Here is a 25282-nt window from a genome sequence, read left to right as displayed (position 1 = left end):
TTGGTTTACTGATGTGGGGCCCTAAATGATGCCATTTTGGGCCTGTGGTTTTCTTTTTAACATCAGTTTAATTAAAAAGGATATAACTCAGGAATAGCCAGACGGAAGGGACAAGGGAAGGGGCCCAGAGCCCCAAGCCCTCTTCAAGCATGCCACTCTTCCAACATCTCCACCTGTTCACCCACCTGGAAGCTCTCCAAACCTCTTCATTATATAGGCACACTTGAGTCAATCATTGGCCATTGGCTATTGATTCAACTTCCAGGCCCTGTCCCCTCCCCTGAAGGCAGGGGTGGGACTGAAAATTCCAATCCTCTAATCCCATGACTGGTTGTCCTGCACTGACGCCCCTCAATTCAGTAGGATCAACTGGATCACCTGGGTTAGCTGGAACTGCTGAGGAGATAGGGGAAATAAATTATCTCCAGTCCTATGGCAAGCTAGGGGCAGTCCTGGGGCAATTCCTTAAATGACAGGTTAGGTCTTTTGTGTACCAGGCACTGTGCTAGGTGCTGAGGACATAGAGAAGTGTGAGAGGCAGTGCTCACCCCCATTCAGTCTTTGTTCTCCCTTCCTTTCCCCTGTTTCTGGTTCTTTCCACTTGGGCAGGGCACAATTTCCTGCTGAGTTCATTCTGAGGCCTGCTTCCTGGGGTGCTGTCAGTGAGGGGTCTCCTTCCGACTCCAGGCAGTGGGATGTCATGTTGTCCCTCTAAAGAGGAAATGCTCTCCATCCTTGCGGAGTCTGGTGGTATTAATCAAGGCTTCTCTCCACATAAAAGATTTGTTGGTGCCAAGGGCAGGCCACCAAAATGTGCTGCTTTGGTATGTTGATTATTTTAAATTAAAGTTACTTAAGAAACAGCCAATGCAAAAGGAACACTGACTTCTGGGCACCTTGGTGGCTCAGTCTGTTAAGTGTCTGCTTTCGGCTCAGGGCATGATCTCAGGGTCCTGCGATCGAGTCCCACATCGGGCTCCCTGCTCAGTGGGGAGTCTGCTTCTTTTTCTCTCTCTGCCCCTCTTCTCTGCATTCTCTCTCTCTCTCTCAAATAAATAAATAAAAATCTCAAGGGGTGCCTGAGTGGCTCAGTCGGTTAAGCGTCTGCCTTCAGCTCAGGTCCTGATCCCAGGGTCCTAGGATGGAGCCCCGGCATTGGGCTCGCTGCTCAGCGAGGAGTCTGCATCTCCCTCTGCCTGTCACTTCCCCTGCTTGTGCTCTCTCTCTCTCTCTGTATCTCAAATAAATAAATAAAATCTTTTTAAAAAATCTTTAAAAAAAAAAGAACATTGACTTCTTATCTTCAGAAAACAAAGAAATCTCTTATGTAAAAAGTGGTCCATCTGTACCAGGAGGTAAAGAGATTCTTATCACCAGACATAGGAAATTTAGAGTCAAAAAGTCTGTATAAACAACCCTTGTTACCTTTTATTAATTTTCTACCCCAGCCCAAATTCTGTTTAGAATTCCTTACTAATTGAAGCTTCCCAAGTTAAGTTTTCTTTGTCCTGTCAATTCCTCACAGATTTATTGCCTCTTTGTCTAAAGAGTATAACAAATGCCTGCCTCGGTCATCTCTTTAGGTCTCAGTGTCATTCCGGGGCCTCTGTGTGCATGTAATAAAACTTTTTTTCTTCCTCCTGTTAATCTGTCTCGTGTCCATGTAATTCTTGGGGCAGCTGGAAATCCTTGAAAGCAGAGGAGGCTGTCCCTCCCCTGCAGTCCGCGTGGCCAGCTGGATCAACTTCCGCTGGATATTTGCTCTGAAGATTCTGCAGCTTTGAGATCTTGGGAGATCTGACGTACAGCCGGCAGAAGGTAAGATTTCTTACCATGTCGGCCTCCAGGAATCTCTCTCTGTCTGTGAGGTCTGGTGGAGTGAGAGGGATGCCAATGTTTTTCTCTTTCTCTCAAGTTAAAATTAGCCAGAGAAAATATCTGTGGGACTAGTTCCTTTGGCTTAGCGACTCTTGGTAAAAATTTGGTGGAGTACTGTTTGGCTAGTGATCCATTTCCTTCCAGAGATGGTCTTTGTTTTCCTTTGTCTGTATTGTTTGTCGTAAAGGGGATTCCATAACCCGAAGGTGGGCATAGCCCCTATCAGCCTGCTGATCAAGCGGGCCCACAGAGTGGAGAGTTCTCGGTTCTCCTCAGACAGTGTCTGTGTGGACAAACGTTGCTGTGGGTCCCCGGTGTAAAAAGAGTTGAGGTTTTTCCCTAAGAGTTTGGCTTTGTGACCAGTGAGAACATTCTCTCTGGTCTCTGCCATCCGGAGGGTGCATTTACTGGGGTGCACTTTGGTGGCCAGTTGAATAGACTGGGGATCAGAGACACCCATTTATAAGCAAATATTCTCTTTGTCCAGTTGGGCTAGCTCTCAGGGGACTTTGTCATAAGAGGTCCTAAACTATAAAAGGCCTTGGTGGTCTCAATCTTCATTGCCTGTTAGTGCTAGAAAAATCCCACTCCCAGTAGCACCTGCCTGATGTCTCCCATTGGCGACTCTGTGACTGGAAGCTTCGCACTTTGTGGAAGGACTGGAGACGCCTGATAGACCACATCATTCTTATATCCTGTCCCTGCAGGTCTTTGCTTTCGTAGCCTATTCTTGGGAGTAGACTTTTGGATCATGGGGGCTTCATCGACTATCTCTAGGGACATCTCTTGTATCTTTGGTCAAACCATAAAAAGGCTTATTGGTTTGAGTTGCTATTAATTGATATTAATAACAAGATCAATGGCCAGGAGATGGATCCTTTAAATTGGCTAAATTAAGGAGTGTCTGGGTGGCTCAGCTGGTGAAGTGTCTACCTTTGGCTCAGGTCATGATCCCAGGGTCCTGGGATGGAGTCCTGCATCGGGCTCCTTGCTCCCCAGGGAGCCTGCTTCTCCCTCTGCCTGCCACTCCCCCTGTTTGTACTCTCTCTCTCTCTCTGACAAAGTCTTAAAAAAAAATTAAAATTGGTAAATTAAAAAAAAACTCTTTATGGTGAGTTCTCAATTGTCTTATTAGTATAAGGCTATGTTTAAGGACTCCTCTGACAAGATAAAGAACAGAAATTGGACTTAAGACAAAAATTAATGTCTACATCCATTGTAAATTTCCCTTCCTGAAATCTGGCCCCATCTATCATTTTTAGCTTCCCTTTGCCTATGAGATTTTTTAGACAGTACTCCAGCTTACTCTCAAGTTCAAAGTACACAGACTGCTCTTACAAAGGCTGGAAGCCAAAAAGTAAATTTAGCAGTACCTGGGACAGGCAGTAGGGCTGGCTTTGCTGTAATCAGGCTCTGCCAACTTTAGACATTTCTATGCAATGACCTTGGCAGATATATCTTAGAACTGCGCACCCCCCCACCCCCAGCACACACAGAGAATTCATGTCCCTTGAACAGCAGCAGATCTTTTAAATTATAAAGCCCCTTTTCTTCCGCTTTCAAAAGATCTTACCGAATTTAGAGGAATTAGAAAGGTTGATGGCTATTCACAACTTCACTCAAAAAGAAGTTGACTGGCTGCTAAGGGAAGTTTCTTTCAGCTCCTGATTATACTATGGTTATTAGGCAAGCCAGAAGGCCCCCTGGAACACAGCCCCCCTTCACAGAGGAAGCAGATGACCAAAATTTCTCCTAGGCCCTCCTGCAATTAATCAGTGGAAGGCCGATCTCAGGGCCTAATATAATAAAAGCCCAAGGTTAAATTATGTACTTAGGAAAAATGCTTTTCTTAATACACTTCATACGGAGTTTACAAAGGCATAAAGGTTTCATTCCCAGTTTGGTTAACCATCTCCCTGGTGTATATATGTATATATATGTATCAAGTTTAGTTAAAAAGGCAGGTCCATCTCTTGATATTCAGGCTGCAGGCCACATCTTTGGGGGGAATTAAAGACAGCTGTCTTTGTCTAAAAATCTCTACAAAACTATAAATGACAATTCTGAAAACAAGTCAAAGCCCACCTGTTTTTACCAATCTCAAAACCTTGCCTATTCCTCTCAAAATGCTTTGTAGGTATTATAAAAGATCAGGATATTGGAACAAAATTGTCCTGTACCTAAGAAAAGAAATAGTTTTTTAAATAGCAATTATATCTCAAATTTCTTTAAAACAAACAACTTGCATTCTTTCTCTGTCCCTTAGAGTTATCAATTTTGTCATATCTTTGAAATGAAAATACAATCCACCATTGAGCCTGAGACTGAAGAAAAAGGGCAGGGAGGGGAAGAGGGCTTTTAAAAATATAAATTGCTAAGGCAGCAACTGGATGGCTCAGTGTCTTTGGACTCGTGATCTCAGCTCAGGGCTGGATCTCACGGTCATGAGTTCAAGCCCCCAGTGGGCTTCATGCTGGGGGTGGCGCTTACTTAAAAGTAAAAATACAAATTGCTAAAAGGGCTCTTGTGCCCACGCTCTAGCATCTCTGCTAAGTGGACAATATGTCCCGAAAAGTCCACCTTAGAGAAAACTTGGGTACTTCCTTGGTGCCTCTGTGGTCTAAATTTTCTACCCCCTCTTCTCTAGGACCTAAGAGCCATTCTTTGAAATATAAACTTAAAAAAAAAAAAAAATTCTCACCAGAAGGAAAAAAAAAAGAGAGGGAGGAAATGTATATAAAAATCAGGCCTGTAATGTTCTCCCCACACAACAAAAACCATAAGATCTTTGTTGACATCGTGTGTTTGTATGTATGTCTCTATTGTTAAATAAGAACAATCCATCGAAGGAGATTTTAAAGCTCTAACTGGCCTTTTTTATCAATTCATGAATTGAGCAGCATCCCATTCTAACAATCAGAAAGGAACTCCAAAGTGCTACCAAGAGGAACTGCTTTTAAAGGTAGAGATGGAGCAGAAAAGGACAAGTTATAGCAAAGAAGGCGTTTTGTAGGCAATTTGCCCTCCTGAGGGAGATGGAAAGGGTCTATCAATAAACTTCTTGTGTTGACCAGGAAATTCCATGTTGCCTGGTTAAAGGTTACATTCCTGGGGAGTTGAAACTGCAGTTAGTTTAGGTATTAAGTCTTGGTTTACTGACTTGGAGCCTTAACAGAAGTAATGCCATATTGGGCCTGTGGTTTTCTTTGTAACAATATATATGTTGTAAGTGTGAGATCGTTTTCTACATCTGGATGGTATTACTAAAATTAGTTCGTAAAAGAGCCCTGTTTAGTTGGTTTCAAAGCAAGCGCTTATTTTCAAGTTTATATGATTTGGGAGCAAATTCAGTGTTAAAAATAATTTAAGGTTGTTGGTTTAATGAAAAGAGACATGCCTTTAAAATTATCAACACTTAAACTAAAACTTTTACTCTGCCTCGGTTTACTTAGAGTCAAATAGGCTGATACTATCTCTGTTTTTAAAAAATAATTAGCTTGGAAGAATAACTGACTTTGATGTCTCCTACAGTTTTTATGGGTAATCTAAGTATAATTGTTAAGAACGAGTAAATTAAATAAAGTTTAAAAGGTTTTTAGGTAAACTTTAAAAATAGTTTCCCCAAATCTTTTTGGCAACTTGAAACCTTGAAGTTTTGGTAAGTGATGAGTTAGGTTGAATTCATTGAATATTTAGGTCATTTCTAAATAAGATAAAATAATAAACATTAAATACTGAACATAGGTTTATCTACTTGTGGTTTCCTTATTACTCTAAAGAAACTAAAAATTTTGGGTCTGCTAGTAAACATGTTCTGTTCTTTATTAAAAGATTGTACTATGAAGAAGCACATTTTTCTAGAAATTATGAAATATATTCATAAATTTGCTGATCTAAAAAATGCAGGAAAAACAGACAATTTACAGTTGTTCACTACTACACTAGAAATTAAAGTTTCTAAGGATTCAGAGTTGTGATTAACATGTGACTAAAGCTGCTAAAAATTATAAGGGAAACAACTCTGTAAGATATATGTTTTGGGTAAAAAAAAGTATGAGGAATGACAATACATTTTTGTTGAGGGCAAAAATAATTTTTCCTAAAGTGAAGCTAGTTATTTAAAAAGGGAAAACTTAAAATCTGAGTGTATAAATAAATAAATAACTTGTAGAGTTATGAAAAAAACCCTTTGAAAGAGAATTTTATATATAGCTAAGATTAGAATAAGTATATTTAAGAGTGAGTTTTAATATCAAAAGAACACTGATGGAAAATTAGAATTTGGTTTTTCTCTCTGTTAAAAACTTTCTTAGATGATTGGTTTGCTTTTTATGAGAAATTTCAAACAAAATTTTCTTTACCTTTTATGTGTTCTGCCTAGAAAAAGATTTTATGTTTTGTTTTGTTTTCATCAAACCTTTGATCATTCGAGAAGACAGTCTTCTTTTTTTTTTTTTTAAGATTTTATTTATTTATTTGACAGAGATAGAGACAGCCAGCGAGAGAGGGAACACAAGCAGGGGGAGTGGGAGAGGAAGAAGCAGGCTCATAGCCAAGGAGCCTGATGTGGGGCTCGATCCCATAACGCCGGGATCACGCCCTGAGCTGAAGGCAGACACTTAACCGCTGTGCCACCCAGGCGCCCCAGAGAAAACAGTCTTCTTAATATTAAAAGAGCTAAGACTTGCTTACAACTATGTAACCTTCTGTATTTGCCTTTAAAATCTTTTATTGTCACTTTGGTTAAGTCATTTAATAGTTTTATAATGATCTGTGATCCTTCTTTAATTAAATGCTTGAAACTTTTGATATTTTTTGAGAAACTTCCAAAATAAAAAAATTTTTTTAAAGGTTTTAAATTTATGTGAAATGTTCCAGAAGGCCCTTGGAACATTTCAATGATTTTGTTTCTCATCATTAAAGAGAGAAAGTAGGGTTGTTTGATATGTTAAATTACATAGGAAGTATTGTCAAACAAGTAATACTCAACTGTCTTATATTTGTGTAGATATATGGTACTAAAGTAACTATTCTGGAAGTTGTATGAAACTTCTAGAAATCTGATATGTCCTGGTATGTTGTTATCTTAAATTGTTACGTGTCACAAAAATAACCAAATTTCCATGTCAATGACACTGTAATTAATTCTAGTCAGATCTTTAATCATGGACTTTTTTAAAAGTCCTTTGTCATTTGTAGACAGTTATACTTTTACTCAGATGCTTGTACAAAAGCTTCCTGAAACTGTGTTTCATCTTCAATGAGACTCACGGAAAGACCCCTGAGTATAGGTTTCTGATAACCTCAAGATCATAAAACTAAACTTGGTAAGAATTTTTGGAATTAGTAGAAAAACTGGATTCAAGCAGAACAAAAATTAATAACATGAGACTAAATGAACGGAGGATGATTATAATTTTTTAAAGTATTTTTTATTTATTTGAGAGCGTGAAAGAGGGAGGGAAGGCAAGGGAGAGAGAGCAGGGGGATAGGAGCAGAAGGGGAGGGAGAAGCAGTGAGCCCAGTGTGGGGCTCAATCCCAGGACCCTGAGATCATGACCCGAGCCCAAGGCAGACGCTTAACTGACTGAGCCACCCAGGCGCCCTAGGACCATTATAATTTTTATGACTTGTTGATTTTTTAAGGTTTTATTTTTCCAGATTTAAGGAAACTTTCTCTTAAGCTAACTATGACCATCAGCTGATAAAATAAAACTTTTCAATAAATTAAACATTTAACCTTTTTCTTTCTATCTGATCACTCCAGAATTTTCAGTAAATATTCTTATATGTTCATGGCAATGTATTCATTTGCATGAATTCAATATGAATCTGCCCTCCTTGTATCAGAACATAATTGAAAACATTGATTATATTATTGAGGCTTTGACTGGAATGTCATATTTGATGGAGACCTGCAAAAACTTAGGTATGGCCAGACTGCTTTAAGGAAATAACGTTGATTATATGGAGCCAATAAGGCCCCTTGGATAAACAGCCCAATACTTACAGGGTTGCTAGCAATCTTACAGGTAAAGAGCATCACTTTTTCGCAGGTGCAGGAACCTCAGGATATTTTGCAGACCTCAACAGAGAGGAATTAACCCAAATCTATAAGTATTACAGGAAAAGTCTGATGGCAAGTATATGGGTTGGCTTCTGGCATCGAGAGGCTATTAAAACTTCAATCTAGAGATTCCCTATAAAAAGTTCCAGCAAAGCAGATTTAAGAAAGTCTATATGAACAATTACTATTCTTGCTGAACTTACATATACAATCAGGCCAAGGTAGGTATTTTCCCCTAGGTTTATTTTATAAACAAATCAGTCTTAATTCGGCTATCTTTGATAAAATGAGAGTGATTATAAAGAGAAAAATTATGTTTAAGTAACACACCTTTATGGATATTAGATTCTAAAACAGTTCTTTATAAATGAAACTAGATCCTAATTTTTTCTAGTTTCCTTCAATGTCAGGCCACAACTCCTAATTAACATCTCCAATTTTTTCCCGTAATTTTGACTTGGAATCATTTCATAAATAAAACTTCCCCTTTTCTTGAAGCCCTGAAAACTAAATATAAACAACTTCATGTAAACTTGAGTGAAATCACAACAGCTCATGTATAGACCATCTTCATGCCTGTTGTTCTCTGGGTCACTCAGAAAGGTCACCAGAGACACTTCATGTACAAACTGAAAGAGGCTGCCAGATTGCCACTAACTGTCCTCACCCTATTTGAGATGCTTTTAGTCTGACATCTCAAATCTTCTCACTGGCTGCTCTCAGAACTCAGAAACCAGTTTTATAATTAATCTAATCTTAACCATTGTTTTTCTTTTGTTCTCATAAAAATGCCTCTTATTTATTACATGATTAATTGAACCATAGGCTTAACTTTGAAAATACGTAAGCATCACAGCCTTCTGAAGTGAGTTTAATTAAACTAACCTGTTGACAGAACTAACACTGTTCAGTGAGAGAAAAAAATCTGCCAGCTCAACTTCTATAGAAGTTTCAAAGGAGGGAACTAGAGGGACCAAGAGCAGACTACCCCAAAATGTGACACTTTGGCATATTAATTATTTTAAATAAAAGTTACTTAAGAAACAACCGATGCAAAAAGAATATTCTGACACCCCTCATCTTTGTCTCCACAAAACAAGAAATAAATCTCCCATGTGCAAGGTAGCTTGTCTATACCAGGAGGTAAAGAGATCCTTATCACCAGAGATAAACAGTTTAGAGCCAAAAAGCCTTATATAAACAACCCCTGTTACTTTTACTAATTTACTACTCCAGCCAAAATTTTGTTTAGAATTCCTTACTAATTGAAGCTCCCCAAGTTAAATTTTCTTTGTCTTGTCAATGCCTCACAGATTTATTGTCTCTTTGTCTAAAAAGTATGAAAACTGCCTGCCTTGGTTATTTCTTTAGGTCTCAGTTTCATTTTGGGGCCTCCATGCACACTCAATAAAATTTCATTTTTTTCTCCTTTTAATACACCTTATGTCAATTTAATCTCTAGACCAGCTAGAAGGTCTTGAAGGGTAGAAGGAAATTGTTTCTGCCCCACAGAGACAATTTCCCCACACTCTCTCCTCTGTATGAGCAGAAAGGCTACATTTGGGGAGCTTGGCACTTAGTAGGCGGCTTAGCAAAGCTGATGCAGTGACAGTAGTGATCAGGGGACACAGCTCAGGTGCCATAGTAGAGGCTCTTGGTCCCCAACCAGTTACAGTTTCAGCCAATAGCAGTCTACTCCATGAACTGCTGTTATTCATCTGAAGACTTTCTCTTGACTAGTACATGCTAAGTAGGCGGTAACATGTGAGGACAAGGGAAGGGCTATTTAGTCCAATGATGAAGTTTCTATCTTGTCTTGAGCCTGTGCCCTTGGGCTGTGACCTTCACTAGTGCTTCTCAACTTTTTTTTTTCCCCCTTGGTTGAGACAGGAAGGCTGGGAGGGCTACAGTCACAGTTTTCCCTTTCCCCAGTTAGGTTAGGCTCTGGTAAACAGTTTCCCTTGAGGGCAGCCTTCTGTTAAGGAGAACGAAATGCTCTGGGCTTCTTTTAAAGTTGGGCATATTTTCCCCCTCCTCCTGTAGGAAGCATGAGGCAGAGGGATTTTTGTCTCCACAGTTCTCCCAGGAGATCTGGTAGGGTTCCTAGAGATAAAGCTCACAAAAGTGTGAGGGCTTCTCTGATCCTGGGACCTCCCTAAGTTTTTAACTCTTAAAGCTTGTCCACACAGAATGTCTGGCAATTCGTCAATGACAGTTAATGTGATCATACCAGTTCTGGCTCTAACCCCCCATACCTTAGAATGTGACCTCATTCGGAAATAAGATTGTTTCAGAAAAAAGTCAAGATGAGGTCATTCTGGAGTAGGGTGAGCACTAAGTCCAGTGACTGTTGTCCTTGTCGGAAGGGGAAATTTGGACTCAGACATGCACACAGTGAGAATACCATGTGCAGACACAGGGAAAAGACAGTCGTTTATGCAGAGAGAGAGCGCGTGAACAGATCCTTCCCTTACAGTCCTCAGGAAGAACCAACTCCACTGACACTTTCATCTGAAACTTCTTGATTCTAGAACTGTGAGATAATAAATTCTGTTGTTTAAACTGCCTGGTTTGGGGTGCCTTGTGATGACAACCCTAGAAAACTAAAGCATGCATTTCCTTATTAGATCCTGCAAATCCCTGCAGTAAGAGTCCTTTGTCATATAAGATGTGTTTACATCTGTGTGAACGATGCAATTCCATAAGGCTTGTTTAGAGTAGATTTTGTAATTTATGTATAAGGACTAAGTCCTGGGAATCACACGATCAACTGTGTTTTCTCTATCTACATGTCGGGACTGGGCTGTTCATCAGCAATCATCGGACTTCAGCATGATCCCCTCTCCGTTGCTGGCCTATGTGGCAGTTTCAGTTTTCTGTGTCTTCAAAGTCAGCTCCCGGGATACATTTATTGCAGCTGTTTATGAGCACGCAGTGATATTGCCTAATGCCACCCTGATACCAGTGTCCCGAGAAGAGGCGTTGGCGTTAATGAACCGAAATCTGGATCTTTTGGAGGCAGCGATCACTTCAGCGGCAAACCAGGTACCATCTCTCAAGTGTGCTGGATTCCACCAGGAGAAGGGGTGGGGTCTTAGGAGACAGGGTCCCTGCCAGGTGCACTTACACTTTTGGAAGACATAGGTGTCGGGGTAGCCAACAACTTCGCTGTACAACCAGACTCCTACCTCCTTCTCGAAATTATTACAGTAGGGGCTCTATTACACTTCCCTCATACTGAGACAAAGTTAAGAAAAGGATGGCTTCGTCATTAAGGAGCAGCAGAACTTTGTGGAACTTTCTATACATTCAACAACTTTGCTGCTCTCTCTTGCTACACATGGACGGTGGAGGATAAATGAGTCAGGACAAGGTGCTGTGCTCAGAGTATCAGCAGCCTCGCGATACTTTTGTGCTCTTAAGCTTGTGAAGGTTTTTGGATTAGTTCAAAACTTTAAAATAAAGTTAAGTTGCAAATTACTCAATAAGATGTATTATGTACTTCAAATTTCATTCTAATTACAAGATAAGCTATATATATTAATTGCATAGTAAGTCCTTGAGTTGAATGAAGGGTTGAGTATAAGTGTGGTTTGAATGGATATGATTCAAACAAGATTTTGCACATCAGGTGTGGAGGAGGCCTATGTGAAGTGTGACGAATCATGAATACATACATATAACTTATATCTACCAATACACATTCTTAGACAATACAAACATTTTAAAGATTATTAAGAATTCTGAGGTTCTTTTTTATCCTTAGTCCCACTATTTTCTTAGGCCACAGCAGCTTTGAGGGTGACTCTTCCATCTGAAGGTGCCCAGGTGAGCTCGGGGTGTACCTCTGGGCTTGGCACCTTCCCAGCCTTCTGAGAAGCCAGAATCAATTTTGCAGGATACATAGCAGGGAAGGCTTGAGTGGAGCAGGAAGTAAAATGGAGAATTTGAGTATAAATCAATCCGTGACATTCTGGGCACAATGTCTACTGAAGTCCAGGGAGGGGGCAATTTTGAGAAGAGTTGGGTTTAGGCTTAATAAGTGCAGTGGGTAGCAAACCTGCGAATAACCTGGAAAGCTATTCATGTTTATGGAAGAAGGAAAACATGTACAAATGGTGATGGTGGGATTAGACAATGCAATTGTGTAAAGAAAATAAGTTATAAAAATACAGAAAACAAAGGATTAAGATCGAAAAGAAAAAAAAAAAAAAGGCCTGGATGGAGTTTGCTCATCCACTCAGTTCCTCAGGTCCCCTTACCGACGTGTCTTGGATTGTTTGCTTAACTGAGAGATATTTTAATTAAGCTACATTTTTAACAGGGTGCACATATTATTGTGACTCCAGAAGATGGTATTTATGGCTGGAACTTTACCAGGGAAACTATCTACCCATACCTGGAGGATATCCCAGACCCTGGAGTGAACTGGATCCCTTGTAATAATCCCAAAAGGTAATAATCCCAAACAGATGGTAGACAATCCAGTCATGAAAGTGAATGCACTTTACCTGGGAGGACTTTGTAGTAGATCACTGCATAAGATCCACTGTCAACTCTAAGTTCAAGATCGTTTTATTATTTGTCATCTTCTGTGGATACATTTATTAGATAAGTGACTATGAATTGTGAAATCACAGAAATTAGTTCTGGAAGGTAACATAGAAATCATCAAATTCAATACGAATATATTTCCTTTGAAGGAAGGAATCTGGAGAGACAATAGCATAACTTGCTTAGGGTTACAGGGGTGGTTGGTTAGCGGGAGAACCAGAATCAAACTCTAATCTTCTGACTTCTTACTAGTGAAGGGAAAATTGTTGCCCCACATGGGTCTGTAATTTGAAAACTGCGTGAGAAAATGACAAAATAGAGTCACATGTTAGTTTAGGATTAAAATTTTTCCTTTTACATCAATAAGGTGGCTAGATGAGTTTAATGTGTATGAAATCCCAAGAGCTTAAGGTGATCGTCAATGTAGCAGAACTGTGTAAATGGTTTAAGTCAGGTCCAGACTAAAGGAATATGATGTGTGATGAAAAATAGCACTATTATTTTTAATGTATACCTCACTTCTTTCTAAAGACACTATTGCTAACATTATAGGCACTGCTCTCCAAACCACACGAACTAACTACGGTAACTGCTTATAGAGACACCTTGATTTTGACAAGTTCAGTATTTATCTTAATCATCTGCTTTCTTCATGTTTCATTGTATCATAATTACTTTTTATTTGACCACCTCTCACGCCAGATTTTTCTAAAGGGCAAGCACTCTGTTCACCTCCATCATGTGTTGACTTCACTTGTATCTTTTTTTTTTTTTTAGATTTTATTTATTTATTTGACAGAGATAGAGACAGCCAGCGAGAGAGGGAACACAAGCAGGGGGAGTGGGAGAGGAAGAAGCAGGCTCATAGCGGAGGAGCCTGATGTGGGGCTTGATCCCATAACGCCAGGATCACGCCCTGAGCCAAAGGCAGACGCTTAACCGCTGTGCCATCCAGGCGCCCCAGACTTCACTTGTATCTTAATGATCTTTTCCTAGAACCAAATTTCCAAGGGGCTCCTGAAAATCTCCGCCAGGCTGTTCCATGCATTCCATTTCAAGGAGTCTGGTTGCCCTTCCTATTTTCTTTTTTTTTTTTTTTTAAAGATTTTATTTATTTGACAGAGATAGAGACAGCCAGCGAGAGAGGGAACACAAGCAGGGGGAGTGGGAGAGGAAGAAGCAGGCTCATAGCAGAAGAGCCTGATGTGGGGCTCGATCCCAGATCGCCGGGATCACGCCCTGAGCCGAAGGCAGACGCTTAACCGCTGTGCCACCCAGGCGCCCCTGCCCTTCCTATTTTCTATCAGCTAGTGGCATCTCCATTCCTTGCCTTCATTCATTTATTTTAACAGGTTTTTGTGTGTGTGCCTGTTATGGACAGGAACTATTCTGGACAGTAGAGTAGACAAAATGGATTAAAAATCTGTCTTCCTGGAGCTTATATTCTAGTGTGGGGAGATAGTCAATGAAAAAAACATAATATCTACCTATTTAGTTATCTGTTATCTATCTGCTTATCTATGCTATGTAGTAAAGGTAAAGGTTATAGAGAAAACCAAAGCAGGACAGGTGAATATGGCAGCAAGCATGGGGCTTAAATTTTTGGTTATCAGTTGGCTTCGTGGTGACATCTAAGCAAAGACTTGGAGGAAGTGAGGGAGTAGGTCATATGGGTGTATGTTTTAGCAAAGCATTTTGTAATCTTTCCTGGGTATAGCAAACAATCTGAAAAATATAGTTTAAATGTAAATATATTTGAATATATGATACACTTTCAAGATTAATAGAGACAGGAGGGAAATATGTAATCTGGACTGTTTAAGAAATCCCAAACACCAGATTTCTATTTCATGTACCAATATATTCTGCCAGTTGTGGTGATCTGAAAAGACTTGGGCTAAATATGTTTCAAGTGGTTCGATGTGTTGTTTACCTCTGTCTTTCAGACTTTAATTGAAGCAAACGAGGGAGAAAAACTATCAAATAGTCATTCTTTATACATAATGCGTTAGAATATTTTTTTAGATGTGGTTTCTCATCCTTCTTGGTCTTTTTCAAGGATACGTTTTTGTAGATAATTGCTATGGTTTTGCTTATATTAATTGTACCAATTTGTAGATCTAATGGTCTCAATTTGATACTCAAAGAAAGCTTTCACTACTATTGCCAGCAGATGGCAATAAATTTCCATTCAGTCAACAGTTATTTTACTCTTCTCAGCTATTCGTCAATAACCTACCTATTGTTTACCATTTATTATTTAAAGGTTGTGCCAATAGAGAATAAATATGGCTATATGTTACATATGGTGGGTCTCACTTTTGAAGATTGCATTTTAATTGTGTTATTGGGACAACTACTGGTAACATGATAAAGGATAAAGAACTCCTTGGCACCTGGGTGGCTCAGATTGGTTAAACATCTGCCTTTGGCTTAGGTCATGATCTCTGGGTCAGGTCCTGGGATTGAGCCTCATGTTGGGCTCCCTGCTGAGCTGGGAGTCTGCTTCTCCTTCTCCCTCTGCCTGTCCCTCCTGCTCATGTGCGTCCTCTCTCTCCATCTCTTTCTCTCTCTCTCAAATGAATAAATAAAATCTTTTAAAAAAGAATTTAAAAAAATCAAGCATTAACAAGTGTTCCAGTATTTCCATTTTTCCATACTATCTGGTCTGCCCTAGCCCAATCCTTGTTGCCTTTAATCTGAGCTATGGGTGCAACAACTTCCTAATGATTCTGTACATTTAGTCTCTTATTCTAGTACATTCTATACCCTAATGGCCTATTATCTTAAAGAAAATTCAGATCATGTTACTTCTGTCCTCAAAATCTTTTTGTCTATTAAATTTGGAATAAGTGTTTTAGCTTTTTGTGCTGGGCTCTTTTATGAACCCAAATGCATCTTTTTAAATTCCCTTTTCCCTTTTCTTCCCTAACAATGCCTCTGCTCCAGCCAGATTGATTAGTTCCCTGAACAAGATTTCCCTTTTCTTAACCTCCAAGGGTCCTTTTTTTTCTGATTTTTTTTTTATTGTGGTGAAATACATGTACAGTGGTATTAAGTATATTCATATTAATAACTCAACCATCACCATCACTCACCTCCAGAACACTTTTTATTTAGCAAAACTCAAACTCTACACCCATTAAACAATAATTCTGCTTCTGCTCATTTTGTCAGCACATATACTAAAATTGGAGCAATACAGAAGATTAGCATGGCTCTTGCACAAGGATGACATGGAAATTCCCAAAGAATTCCATATTTTTAGAAATGAAAAGAGGAGACATTACAAGTGATACCACAGGGACGCTTGGGTGGTTCAGTTGGTTAAGTGTCTGCCTTCAGCTCAGGTCATGATCCCAGGGTCCTGGGATCGAGTTCCGCATCAGGCTCCTTGCTCAGCGGGGAGCCTGCTTCTCCCTTTGCCTGATGCTCCCCCTGCTTGTGCTCTCTTTGACAAATAAATAAAATCTTAAAAAAAAAGTGATATCACAGAAATACAAAAAATCATGAGACTACTTTGAATAATTATATGACAACAAATTGGACAACTTAAAATAAATCCATGGATTTCTAGAAGTAGGCAAACTACCAAGACCAAATCATGAAGAAATAGAAAATCTGAACATACCATACTATCTCAAAAAGATATCTGCACCCCTATGTTTATTGCAGCATTATTTACAATAGTCAAGACATGGAAGTAACCTAAGTGACCATCAACAGATGAATGGATAAAGAAGGTGGTATATACATACATTCAATGGAACATTATTCAGCCAGGAGAAAGAAATACTGCCATTTGCAACAACATAGACGAACATTGAGAACATTATGTGAAGTGAAATAAGCCAGGCAGAGAAAGACAAAAACTGTATGATCTCACTTATATGTAGAATCTAAAAATGCTGAACTTAAAGAAGCAGAGAGAACAGTAGTTGCCAGGGGGAAAGGAGGCAAAATTGGGCAAAGGTTACAAACTTCTAGTTACAAGAGGAATAAATTCCACAGATCTAATGTAGAGCATGATGAGTTAACAGTATTGTATTGTTTACTTGAAAGTTGCAATGGGAGTACATTTTAAATGCTCTCACAATAATAACAATAAATTGACAATTATACTAATTAAAAAATGTGGTAACCTAATTGTGGTAAACATTTATTGATATATACATGTATCAAATCATCACATTTTACATTTTGAACTCACACAATGTTATATATCAGCTATATTACAGTAAAGCTGGGGAAAGAACACAGTAACTCCCTATTTGCCCATCTCTGCAGCCCCAGGCAGCCATCATATTAATTTCTATATCTATGAATTTGGCTACTCTACTCTAGCTACCTTATATAAGTGAAATTGTATGGTTTTTACCTTTTTGTGATTGATTTATTTCACTTAGCATAATGTCTTCAAAGTTCATTCATGTTGTAGCATGTGTCAAAAATTCCTTCCTTTTTAAGCTGAATAATATTCTAATATATATATTGCCATCTTTCATCCATTGATGGACACGTGAGTTGCTTCCACCTTTTAGCTATTCTTCTATGAACATGAGTGTACAAACATATCTTCAAGATGCTGCTTTCAATTTTTTGAAATATATCCAGAAGTGTATTTGCTGAATCATGTGGTGGTTCTATTTTTAATTTTTTGAGGAACTGCCAGACTGGTTTCCTGGCAGTCCTTTTCCTGACCACATCATTTTTATATTTACAACAGTGCCTTTTGTTCCAATTTCTCCACATCCTCGTCAACACTTCTTATTTTTGTTGTTGTTGTTGTTGTTGTTTGTTTTTATAGTAGACATTCTAATGGATATGAGGTGATATTTCATTGTGGTTTTGATTTGCATTTCCCTAGTGATTAGTGAGGGTGAGCGTGTTTTCATATGCTTATTGGCCCTTTGTATGGCTATTTTTTGGAGAAAAGTCTATTCAAGTCTTTTGCCCATTTTTAAATCAGGTTTTTGTTATTGTTGAATTTTAAGAGTTCTTTTATATTTTGAATATTAATATATAATGTCCTTCCTTGTCTCTTGTAATCTTTTTTTAATTTAAAGTCTATTTTGTCAGATATTAGCATAGAGTGTCTTAATTTCTCCCTCACATTTGAACAGTGTTGCTGGATACCAGATTCTTAGTTGACAGTTTTTTTCTTTTAGTGCTTTAAATATATTGGCCCCCTGCTTTCTGGTCTCTAGTGTCTGATTAAAAACTGCTCATAATCTTATTGGGGATTACTAAATTTACTGATTCTTTCTTTCAGCTCAAATCCATCTTTGAATCCCACTAGTAAATTTTTCGTTTTAGTCATTGTAATTTTCAGCTCCAGAATTTCTTTTTGATTTCTCTTAGGTTTTCCATCTCCTTGTTGATATTTCCATTTTGTTCATATATTATTTTCTTGACTTTTTCCACATTTGCCTTTAGTTCTTTGAGCATCTTTAAGACAGCTGTTTTAGTCTTTGTCTAGTAGGTTTGCCATCTGGTCTTTCTCCAGGATGGTTTCTGTAGGCTTATTCTTTTTTATCCCTTTGAACGGGCTATACTTTCCTGTTTGTTTGTATGTCTTATGATTTTTTTTGTTGATAAATTGATATTTGAATCTTAAAATGTGATCATTCTGAAAATCAAATTCTTCCCTTTCCTCAGGGTTTAGTGCCTTTTGCTTGTTTGTTTTGATTCCTGTAAGCTGTTTCTGTGCTAGACATAAGCTTGATGTGTAAATTTAAGATCTTTTGAGGCATTGTCTTAGCCTGTGTCTTTCCCTGAGCATGTATGATGACTTTCTGAATTCTCCTATATATATGATTGCTTTTGCATATCCTAGTCCTTAAATGTCTGATTTCCAAAAGAGAAAAAAGGAAAACTTAAGGAAAAGAGAGAGAAGATAACTCTAGTTCTTTAAGTCCTCTAGAAATTACTTCAGCCAGTAGGGGAAGGACTTGCAACAATATAGTGGCGGTGGTGGTGGTGGGGTACAACAATGGCTGCCTTCCCCAGTGTTTGCACCTCCATGATCAGAAGCAGTTATCAGTGATCAGAACACAGATCCCTGATATTTGGAGGACAGGGTTTTTACTGTCAACCTGATTCCGTAAGCTGCCTGCATGGTGCTCTGGCATGGCTGGCTGTCAGGGGCCTGGGTGTGGGTAAAGCATGGGTAGCCAGTGCTGAGCTAAGAGCGGAAATTGACTGAAATTGACCGCAGTTTGCCTTCCAAGCTTTCCTTTGGAACTTAACAAGCCTTGAAATAAACTCCTGAATTTCAAAATAGTTATACCAGTCAGATCCCGCCAGAACAAATATTATGTAGGTGGATGGATGTGTTCCTGCTGCTTTCCACTCTGCCATCTTCCCAGAATTCTGATTTCAAGTTGTTGTTCTTTCACTTGAAATATTTTTTTTAATTCCTCTTTTCTGCCAGGGTTAGTGAACAGAAGATCTGTATCATGGTCCCAAAATATCTATGAGATGTGACACACATGATAAGATAAACACATAGTGAACACATGATTGTAAAATGATGAGAAATGCTATGATGAAAAAAAAATACATGGCCTAGAATGTTTTCCTAGAATAGTTTCCTACAACCAAATTCCCACAAGCATGTACTTCCTTGGAAATCTATTCCTGTTTTAAACCTTCCTTTCGATGATGCTGTTTAGAATTTATTTTCATGTATATCACATAACAGGTTCAGGCCATATAATTCTGAACTTTATTAAACAATAAGCTTCATTTTTGTTTTCCTTTTTTAATGAATACATATCAGGTTTGGCTACACCCCAGTGCAAGAAAGACTCAGCTGCCTGGCCAAGGACAACTCTATCTACGTTGTGGCAAATATTGGAGACAAGAAGCCATGCAATGCCAGTGACGCTCAGTGTCCCCCCGATGGTCGTTACCAATACAACACTGATGTGGTGTTTGATTCTCAGGGAAAACTGGTGGCACGCTACCATAAGGTAAAATTAATCTGCAAACAGTTCAGTTACTGAATGTTACAAAATAAAGTGGACAAGAAGGAAAAATCATTAGTGTTGATAATAAGCATACTTTAGAAGCAGAATAGAGACAAAGCATAGAAAGTAATGATTAGGTATGGTAAGCTCCCCTAAAGAGGCTCAAGAGGTTTTCTGTGCATTAGAAACCTAGGAATGTGGCTGTGGAAGTGGATGAGAATCAGCAGGAGGTGCCTGTAGTGAAATATAACGTTGTCTTTTAGACTTGGTCCTTTTGAAGACATACCCTGGCAATGGGTCAAGACTAGAAGGAGAAACTACCTACCAGATAGACTTGATTTTGAAGAGAAAAGTGCAAAGGAAGTCCTTTGTCCACAGAAAATAGTTAAGTGTTCTTGGCAAATAGAAGTTATCTATTTCACTTCTATGTCTTGTAAGATTCAAGAGGGTCTCAGCAAATAAGGATTCCTGCCTACATATCTATCAAATGTGGAGGTTGAACCAAAGGCTCCTATCAGCTATAGTAATCTCTGATTCTTTTACACTTTTTCCCATGAAGACAGTGGTCATGGATTAAATTGGCACTGTCTAAGAGATGTTGGCTTGTACTTTTTCAGACACAGTAACACTCAGGCCAACTTCTGAAAAGAGACTTTTACCCCCTTCATCTTCTGTTTATTACAGCACAACCTTTTCATGGGTGAAAATCAATTCAATGTACCCAAGAAGCCCGAGGTTGTGACTTTTGACACCATCTTTGGAAGATTTGGCATTTTCACGTGCTTCGATATACTCTTCTATGATCCTGCTATTACTCTGGTGAAAGATTTCCATGTGGATACCATAGTCTTCCCAACAGCATGGATGAATGTTTTGCCACATTTGTCAGCTATTCAATTCCACTCAGCTTGGGCAGTGGGCATGGGGGTCAACTTCCTTGCATCCAATATACATCACCCCTCGAAGAGAATGACAGGTAATGTGTAAGTTCTGAGATTTATAAACTTTATGTAATCAAAAAAGTAAAAGAAAAAATAATTTTTTCTAGCTAACATACACTCCTTAGTATAATGTTTTCCAACTCTTAATTTTTGGCCTATCTGGCTGGTGACATACTGTAGAATCCATCTCAATCTAAATTATTTTGTAGATTTATTTATTTTTATTCAACTTATATGCACATTTCTTCTTTTCCCCCTCAAAAGTTCACCACTTCTTACGTGAAAGTTTCTCTTATTGGCTTTTTGGCATCACACTGTTGGATTTCCTCTCACTTGTTGTCCTTCTCAGTATATTTTACTGAAATTAATGACATATCCAGCTTAGAGAGAGTAAATGGTAATGTGAGTTTAAAATAACAACAACGACTGTGCAGTCTCTTTTCACTTTTCTAATTCAAATGCCATTTCCAACATCACTTTCAGGAAGTGGCATCTATGCGCCTGATTCTCCAAAAGCATTTCATTATGATATGAAGACAAAGGAAGGAAAACTCCTCCTCTCACAACTGGATTCTTACACACACCGCCCTGTAGTGAATTGGACTTCTTATGCCAGTAGCATAAAAGCATTCTCAACAGGAAATCAGGAATTTATAGGTACTGCCTTTTTTGATGAATTCACCTTCTTGGAGCTCACAAGAGTCGCAGGAAATTACACAGTTTGTCAGAAAAAACTCTGCTGTCATCTAAGCTACAAGATGTCTGAGAAGAGAACAGATGAAGTTTATGCCCTAGGGGCATTTGATGGACTACATATTGTCGAAGGGACATATTATTTACAGGTAATGATTATTTTGGTGGGAGGGAGTTGACCAGGAAAAATGCAGGACACCTAGTTGAATTCGAATTTCAGATAAACAATGGATTATTTTTATTATAACTATGTCTCACTTTCGAGGATACCTGTACACTAAAAATGTTGTTGTTTATTTGAAATTCGAATTTAGTTGGGCATCCTGAATTTTTGTTTGCTAAACTTGAAATCTGAGATGGCAGTCCAATTTTAAACTGGCTGGATAAAAGGCAGAAGGTTTATTTACAGTACCCGTATTTAAAATGATACAATCGAATTACAAATGATTTTAATGGGTGATTAACCTCCGGTATTTCCTGCCTAAAGAAATGTTTCCGTTTTCTTTATGTTCACTAAAGCTTGTTTCATTAAGAGCTTGACAGTAGGTTTGTCCTGGAGAGGTAGAGGGTCGACTTCTGAGATATATAGTAGAGTAGTTTACTACTGCAAAGGTTTGCGTATCTCACACCCCAACAATAAAGGAGGAACTATTATAGCCTGGTGAGGTGTGACCCCTAAGGACAAACAACTTCCATGTTCCTCTCGTTCTGCTCTGCTCTTCCCTGATCTGTTTCCCATCCTATTTCGGGGCTTCCTGTTGACAGTTTCAGCTCCATCCCATCTATGTCTTACACTCTAACTATAAACATTACTAAAAGTCAATTCTGATTATCTCACTCTCTTGCTTAAAATTCCTCACTGTCTTCTAGTTCGCAAATCAAATTCCTTAACAAAACATACTCATAAATTCTTGACCTGTGCCTTTTCCTACTATCTCTTCTTTTCTCTCACTTCTACCCACGTGTGTCCTGGGCTTCTCTCATATTGAGACATTTCCTCATCCGCAGGGTGCAGGCTTCTGCAGACGCTCTGGTGTGTGCACAGATGGTTTCCGTTATCTGTAATGGCCCCACCTACTCACCATTCACAGTGCTTTTCAGCTGTTGTCTTCAACCAGAAGGCTGTCCTGAACTTTCTGTAGCACCATTCCCACCTCCCCACCTGGGCTAGGTACTTCAGGCATCCTCTGCTCAGTTTTATCAAGGACATATTATGTGAAATTATGTGCATAGTACTTTGAGACTGAAAACCCTTTGAGTGCTAGAACTATGCCCACTGTACAACATTCTGTTTGCTGCATGATAAGCACTTTACCAATGCTTGCTCATTTGGACAACTTACTGAGTGCCTACTATGTATTCAGTGCTAATGATATGAAGAGGAATAGGTAAAGGCCCTCCTCTTGAAGAATTTAGTAGCAGGAAAAGACATGTGAACAGATAATGTCAGTACAGATTGGCGTGCGATAGAACATAGAATGCACATTTTGTTGTAGGAATACTAACAAGCTGTACTAAGCCTAATTGGGGGATTCAGGGAAGTTTCTGGAGACATGATGTATGAGCTTATGCTATTATCCAGATGAAAAGAGTGGGAGGAAATTCCGGGTGGAGTGGAGTGTAAGCGAGGGTGTGGATGTGTCAAGAAGGAAGATATGTAGGGCAGTGTTACTAAGGTATAATGTAGAAGCAAGGATTGGTGGAAGATGAGGCAGGATCACATTTGACAGCATCTGAACTATCATTCCTAAAGTTTGGACTTTATTTTCTGGGTAATAGTCTTCTGTTGGAAGGTGTTCAGCAAGGGCATGATGTGATCAGATATGCCATTGAGTAGATCACTGCGGCAGCACTCTAGATGATGAACCTAGGTCAAAAAGACTAGTTAGATTATTAAAACAGTCCTACTAGGACCTGTACCAAGATTATGTTAGTAGGAATAAGAGCAGGGTATGGAGTCAAGCAATATGTAGAAAACATAACTTATAGCTAATTTGATCGAGAACAGGAAAGCAGAATGAGGGGACTAGAATGTGCCAGGTTTCTGGCAAGAGTAACGGGGTGAATGTAATGCTCTGACAGATCAGGATGCTAGACGGGGAGCAGATTCAGTGGCAGTGGGGAGATGTTCAGTTCACTTTGGATGTTCTGGTTTTGAAGTATTTATGGGGCATTCAGCTGGAGCCATGGTACCTGATATCAGCAGCAGACTCTGGGGCAGCACCCCAAATCAAACATGTTAGTATGTCTGCTGGAAAACATGGGACTATTCATCCTAAATAGCTTAAATAAAAACATAGCCTTATGTTAGTTCAAGTTAGATCTCAATGCCAAATATGCTACAAAAACCTTTATTTTTAGAGAAGTTTGGTCTTGGAATAAAGGATGAGAGAATCTGGTATTGTATTATATTCATAATCTTTCATAGTCTAACTGATGATAATTAGTGCTAGAAAAATCTCTGTAACACTAAAATCTATTTCTTTAAAAAAAAATTTTTTTTTTATTATGTTAGTCATCGTACAGTACATCCCTGGTTTCTGATGTAAAGTTCAATGATTCATTAGTTGCGTATAACACCCAGGGCACCATGCAATACGTGCCCTCCTTACTACCCATCGCCTGTCTATTCCATTCCCCCACCCCCTCCCCTCTGAAGCCCTCAGTTTGTTTCTCAGAGTCCATAGTCTCTCATGCTTCATTCCCCCTTCTGATTACCCCCCCTTTCTTTATCCCTTTCTTCCCCTACTGATCTTCCTAGTTTTTATGTTCCATAACTAACGAGAGAAGAAAAAGAAAAGGAGATAAGGGTACAATAACTCTGCATCTTGCCACAGAGATTTTCCGAGTGTTCTAGAATGAATTTTAAGGACATGGGGAAAGAAGGTGCTTGTAGCATTTTCTAGAGTAGAAGATGGTAAAAGATTGGGTAGAGATTGACAGCAGTTGTTAGAGGAGAGTGGGAGAAGAGGCAGTCTACATATTTTAAAGAATCATTGAGTAAATCAATGAATAAAGAAGGAATAAATTAAATGAAAGAAGTTCATTCCCTTTACCCAATAGACTTAGGAGACTTTCCTCTTTAGATTATTTTCTGTACCTTTTGTCCTCTCCATTTCCTCCCACGAATGTCAGAGTCACTGGCCTATTAGTCTTCTAGAATGTACAGCTATTTCCCAACAGGATAAGAAATTAGAGATAACAACTCTGCTAAAAACCAAAGATTAAATTCAGGGGCTTAACACAACATGATGAGAACATAGATTCTGGAGTCAGAAATCCTGGGTAAATTCCTTTTTTGCTGGGTAACGGCCACCTGGCCTTGAGCCAGCCTTTTAACCTCTTTAAACCTCTGGTTCGTCATCTATAACATATGGACTCATTTTTATTCCCAGGTATTTATGTAATGCTTTCTGTGTGCAAGCACTTGATAGACCTGAGGATATTAAGATGAGCAAGACAGATATAGTCATTGTCTTCACAGAACGTAATACTAGTGGGAAAATGGCATTGAACAGAAAACTAAGAGAATCACTAGTTAATTTTAGTTGTGACAAATGTCGTAGAAAGAAAAGTACCATGGACAATTAAAGAATACAACTGGAAGACTTAAACCTAGTCCTAAGTGGGGAGTAAGGATATTAATAATAATAGTAATAATAATAATAATAATAATTTCTTCATAGGGTTTTTGGGAAGGTTGATTTATAAATATGAAGAGTTTGCACTATGCCTCGCACATAGAAAGCCTTCAATAAATGTTAACTTTTATTATTATTATTATTGTTAATATAAGTTACATAACTTTTTATTTTAATTATCAGACCTCTCCCACCAGGTTTTACTCACATAAACACTGGCTCCATTGCAAGCAGCACCTGATTCAACTCCTTTATTTCTTTAGTCCTTCTCATAGGCCAGATGTCCTGTCCCTTCCTTCCACCTGGACTGGTTCTATCACTTTCTTCATTCTAATCAAAGTGATGCATGGACATAACTACGAGGACAAATAACACTGAAAGCTTGTAAAACACTAGTTCCTTCCATAATCCACCCAATCCCTCTTTCTGAAGGCAAAACCTTTTGAATCTTTTAGCTGTTTCTTCTGAAATTTACTCATCTGACACCATTTACCTGGAGCTAATGCAGAGTCCACAGATTAAGGGCTCAGTCCCGCA

The 25282-nt window shown here is 38.8% G+C and overlaps 1 protein-coding gene and 1 non-coding gene across 5 annotated transcripts in view; both read left to right on the top strand.

Moving 5' to 3' along the window:
- Nucleotides 1–25282, top strand: part of VNN1 (vanin 1) — a 46310-nt gene that overhangs the window by 13858 nt on the left and 7170 nt on the right. For 3 of the 4 annotated variants that reach the window (XM_045805532.2, XM_087865498.1, XM_045805538.2), the window contains 5 exons: nucleotides 10760–10990; nucleotides 12270–12400; nucleotides 19281–19473; nucleotides 20155–20446; nucleotides 20895–21253. In XM_045805532.2, the coding sequence (XP_045661488.1) occupies nucleotides 10778–10990; nucleotides 12270–12400; nucleotides 19281–19473; nucleotides 20155–20446; nucleotides 20895–21253 (1188 nt within the window). In that variant the 5' untranslated portion in view covers nucleotides 10760–10777. Of the gene's footprint in view, nucleotides 1–1679; nucleotides 1819–10759; nucleotides 10991–12269; nucleotides 12401–19280; nucleotides 19474–20154; nucleotides 20447–20894; nucleotides 21254–25282 lie in introns of all 4 variants that reach the window. The other variant, XM_045805531.2, reaches the window with a different exon arrangement.
- On the top strand, nucleotides 15661–15765 carry LOC123797654 (U6 spliceosomal RNA). Its single transcript, XR_006781015.1, has one exon. It is a non-coding gene; the product is annotated as a U6 spliceosomal RNA (small nuclear RNA).

This window comes from Ursus americanus, chromosome 11, assembly GCF_024610735.1.
Source record: "Ursus americanus isolate L20-20 chromosome 11, mUrsAme1.1.p, whole genome shotgun sequence".
Classification (NCBI taxonomy): Eukaryota; Metazoa; Chordata; class Mammalia; order Carnivora; family Ursidae; genus Ursus; species Ursus americanus.
The sequence above is the reverse complement of the archived record's forward strand: the minus strand, read 5'-3'. Positions and strand labels throughout refer to the sequence as shown.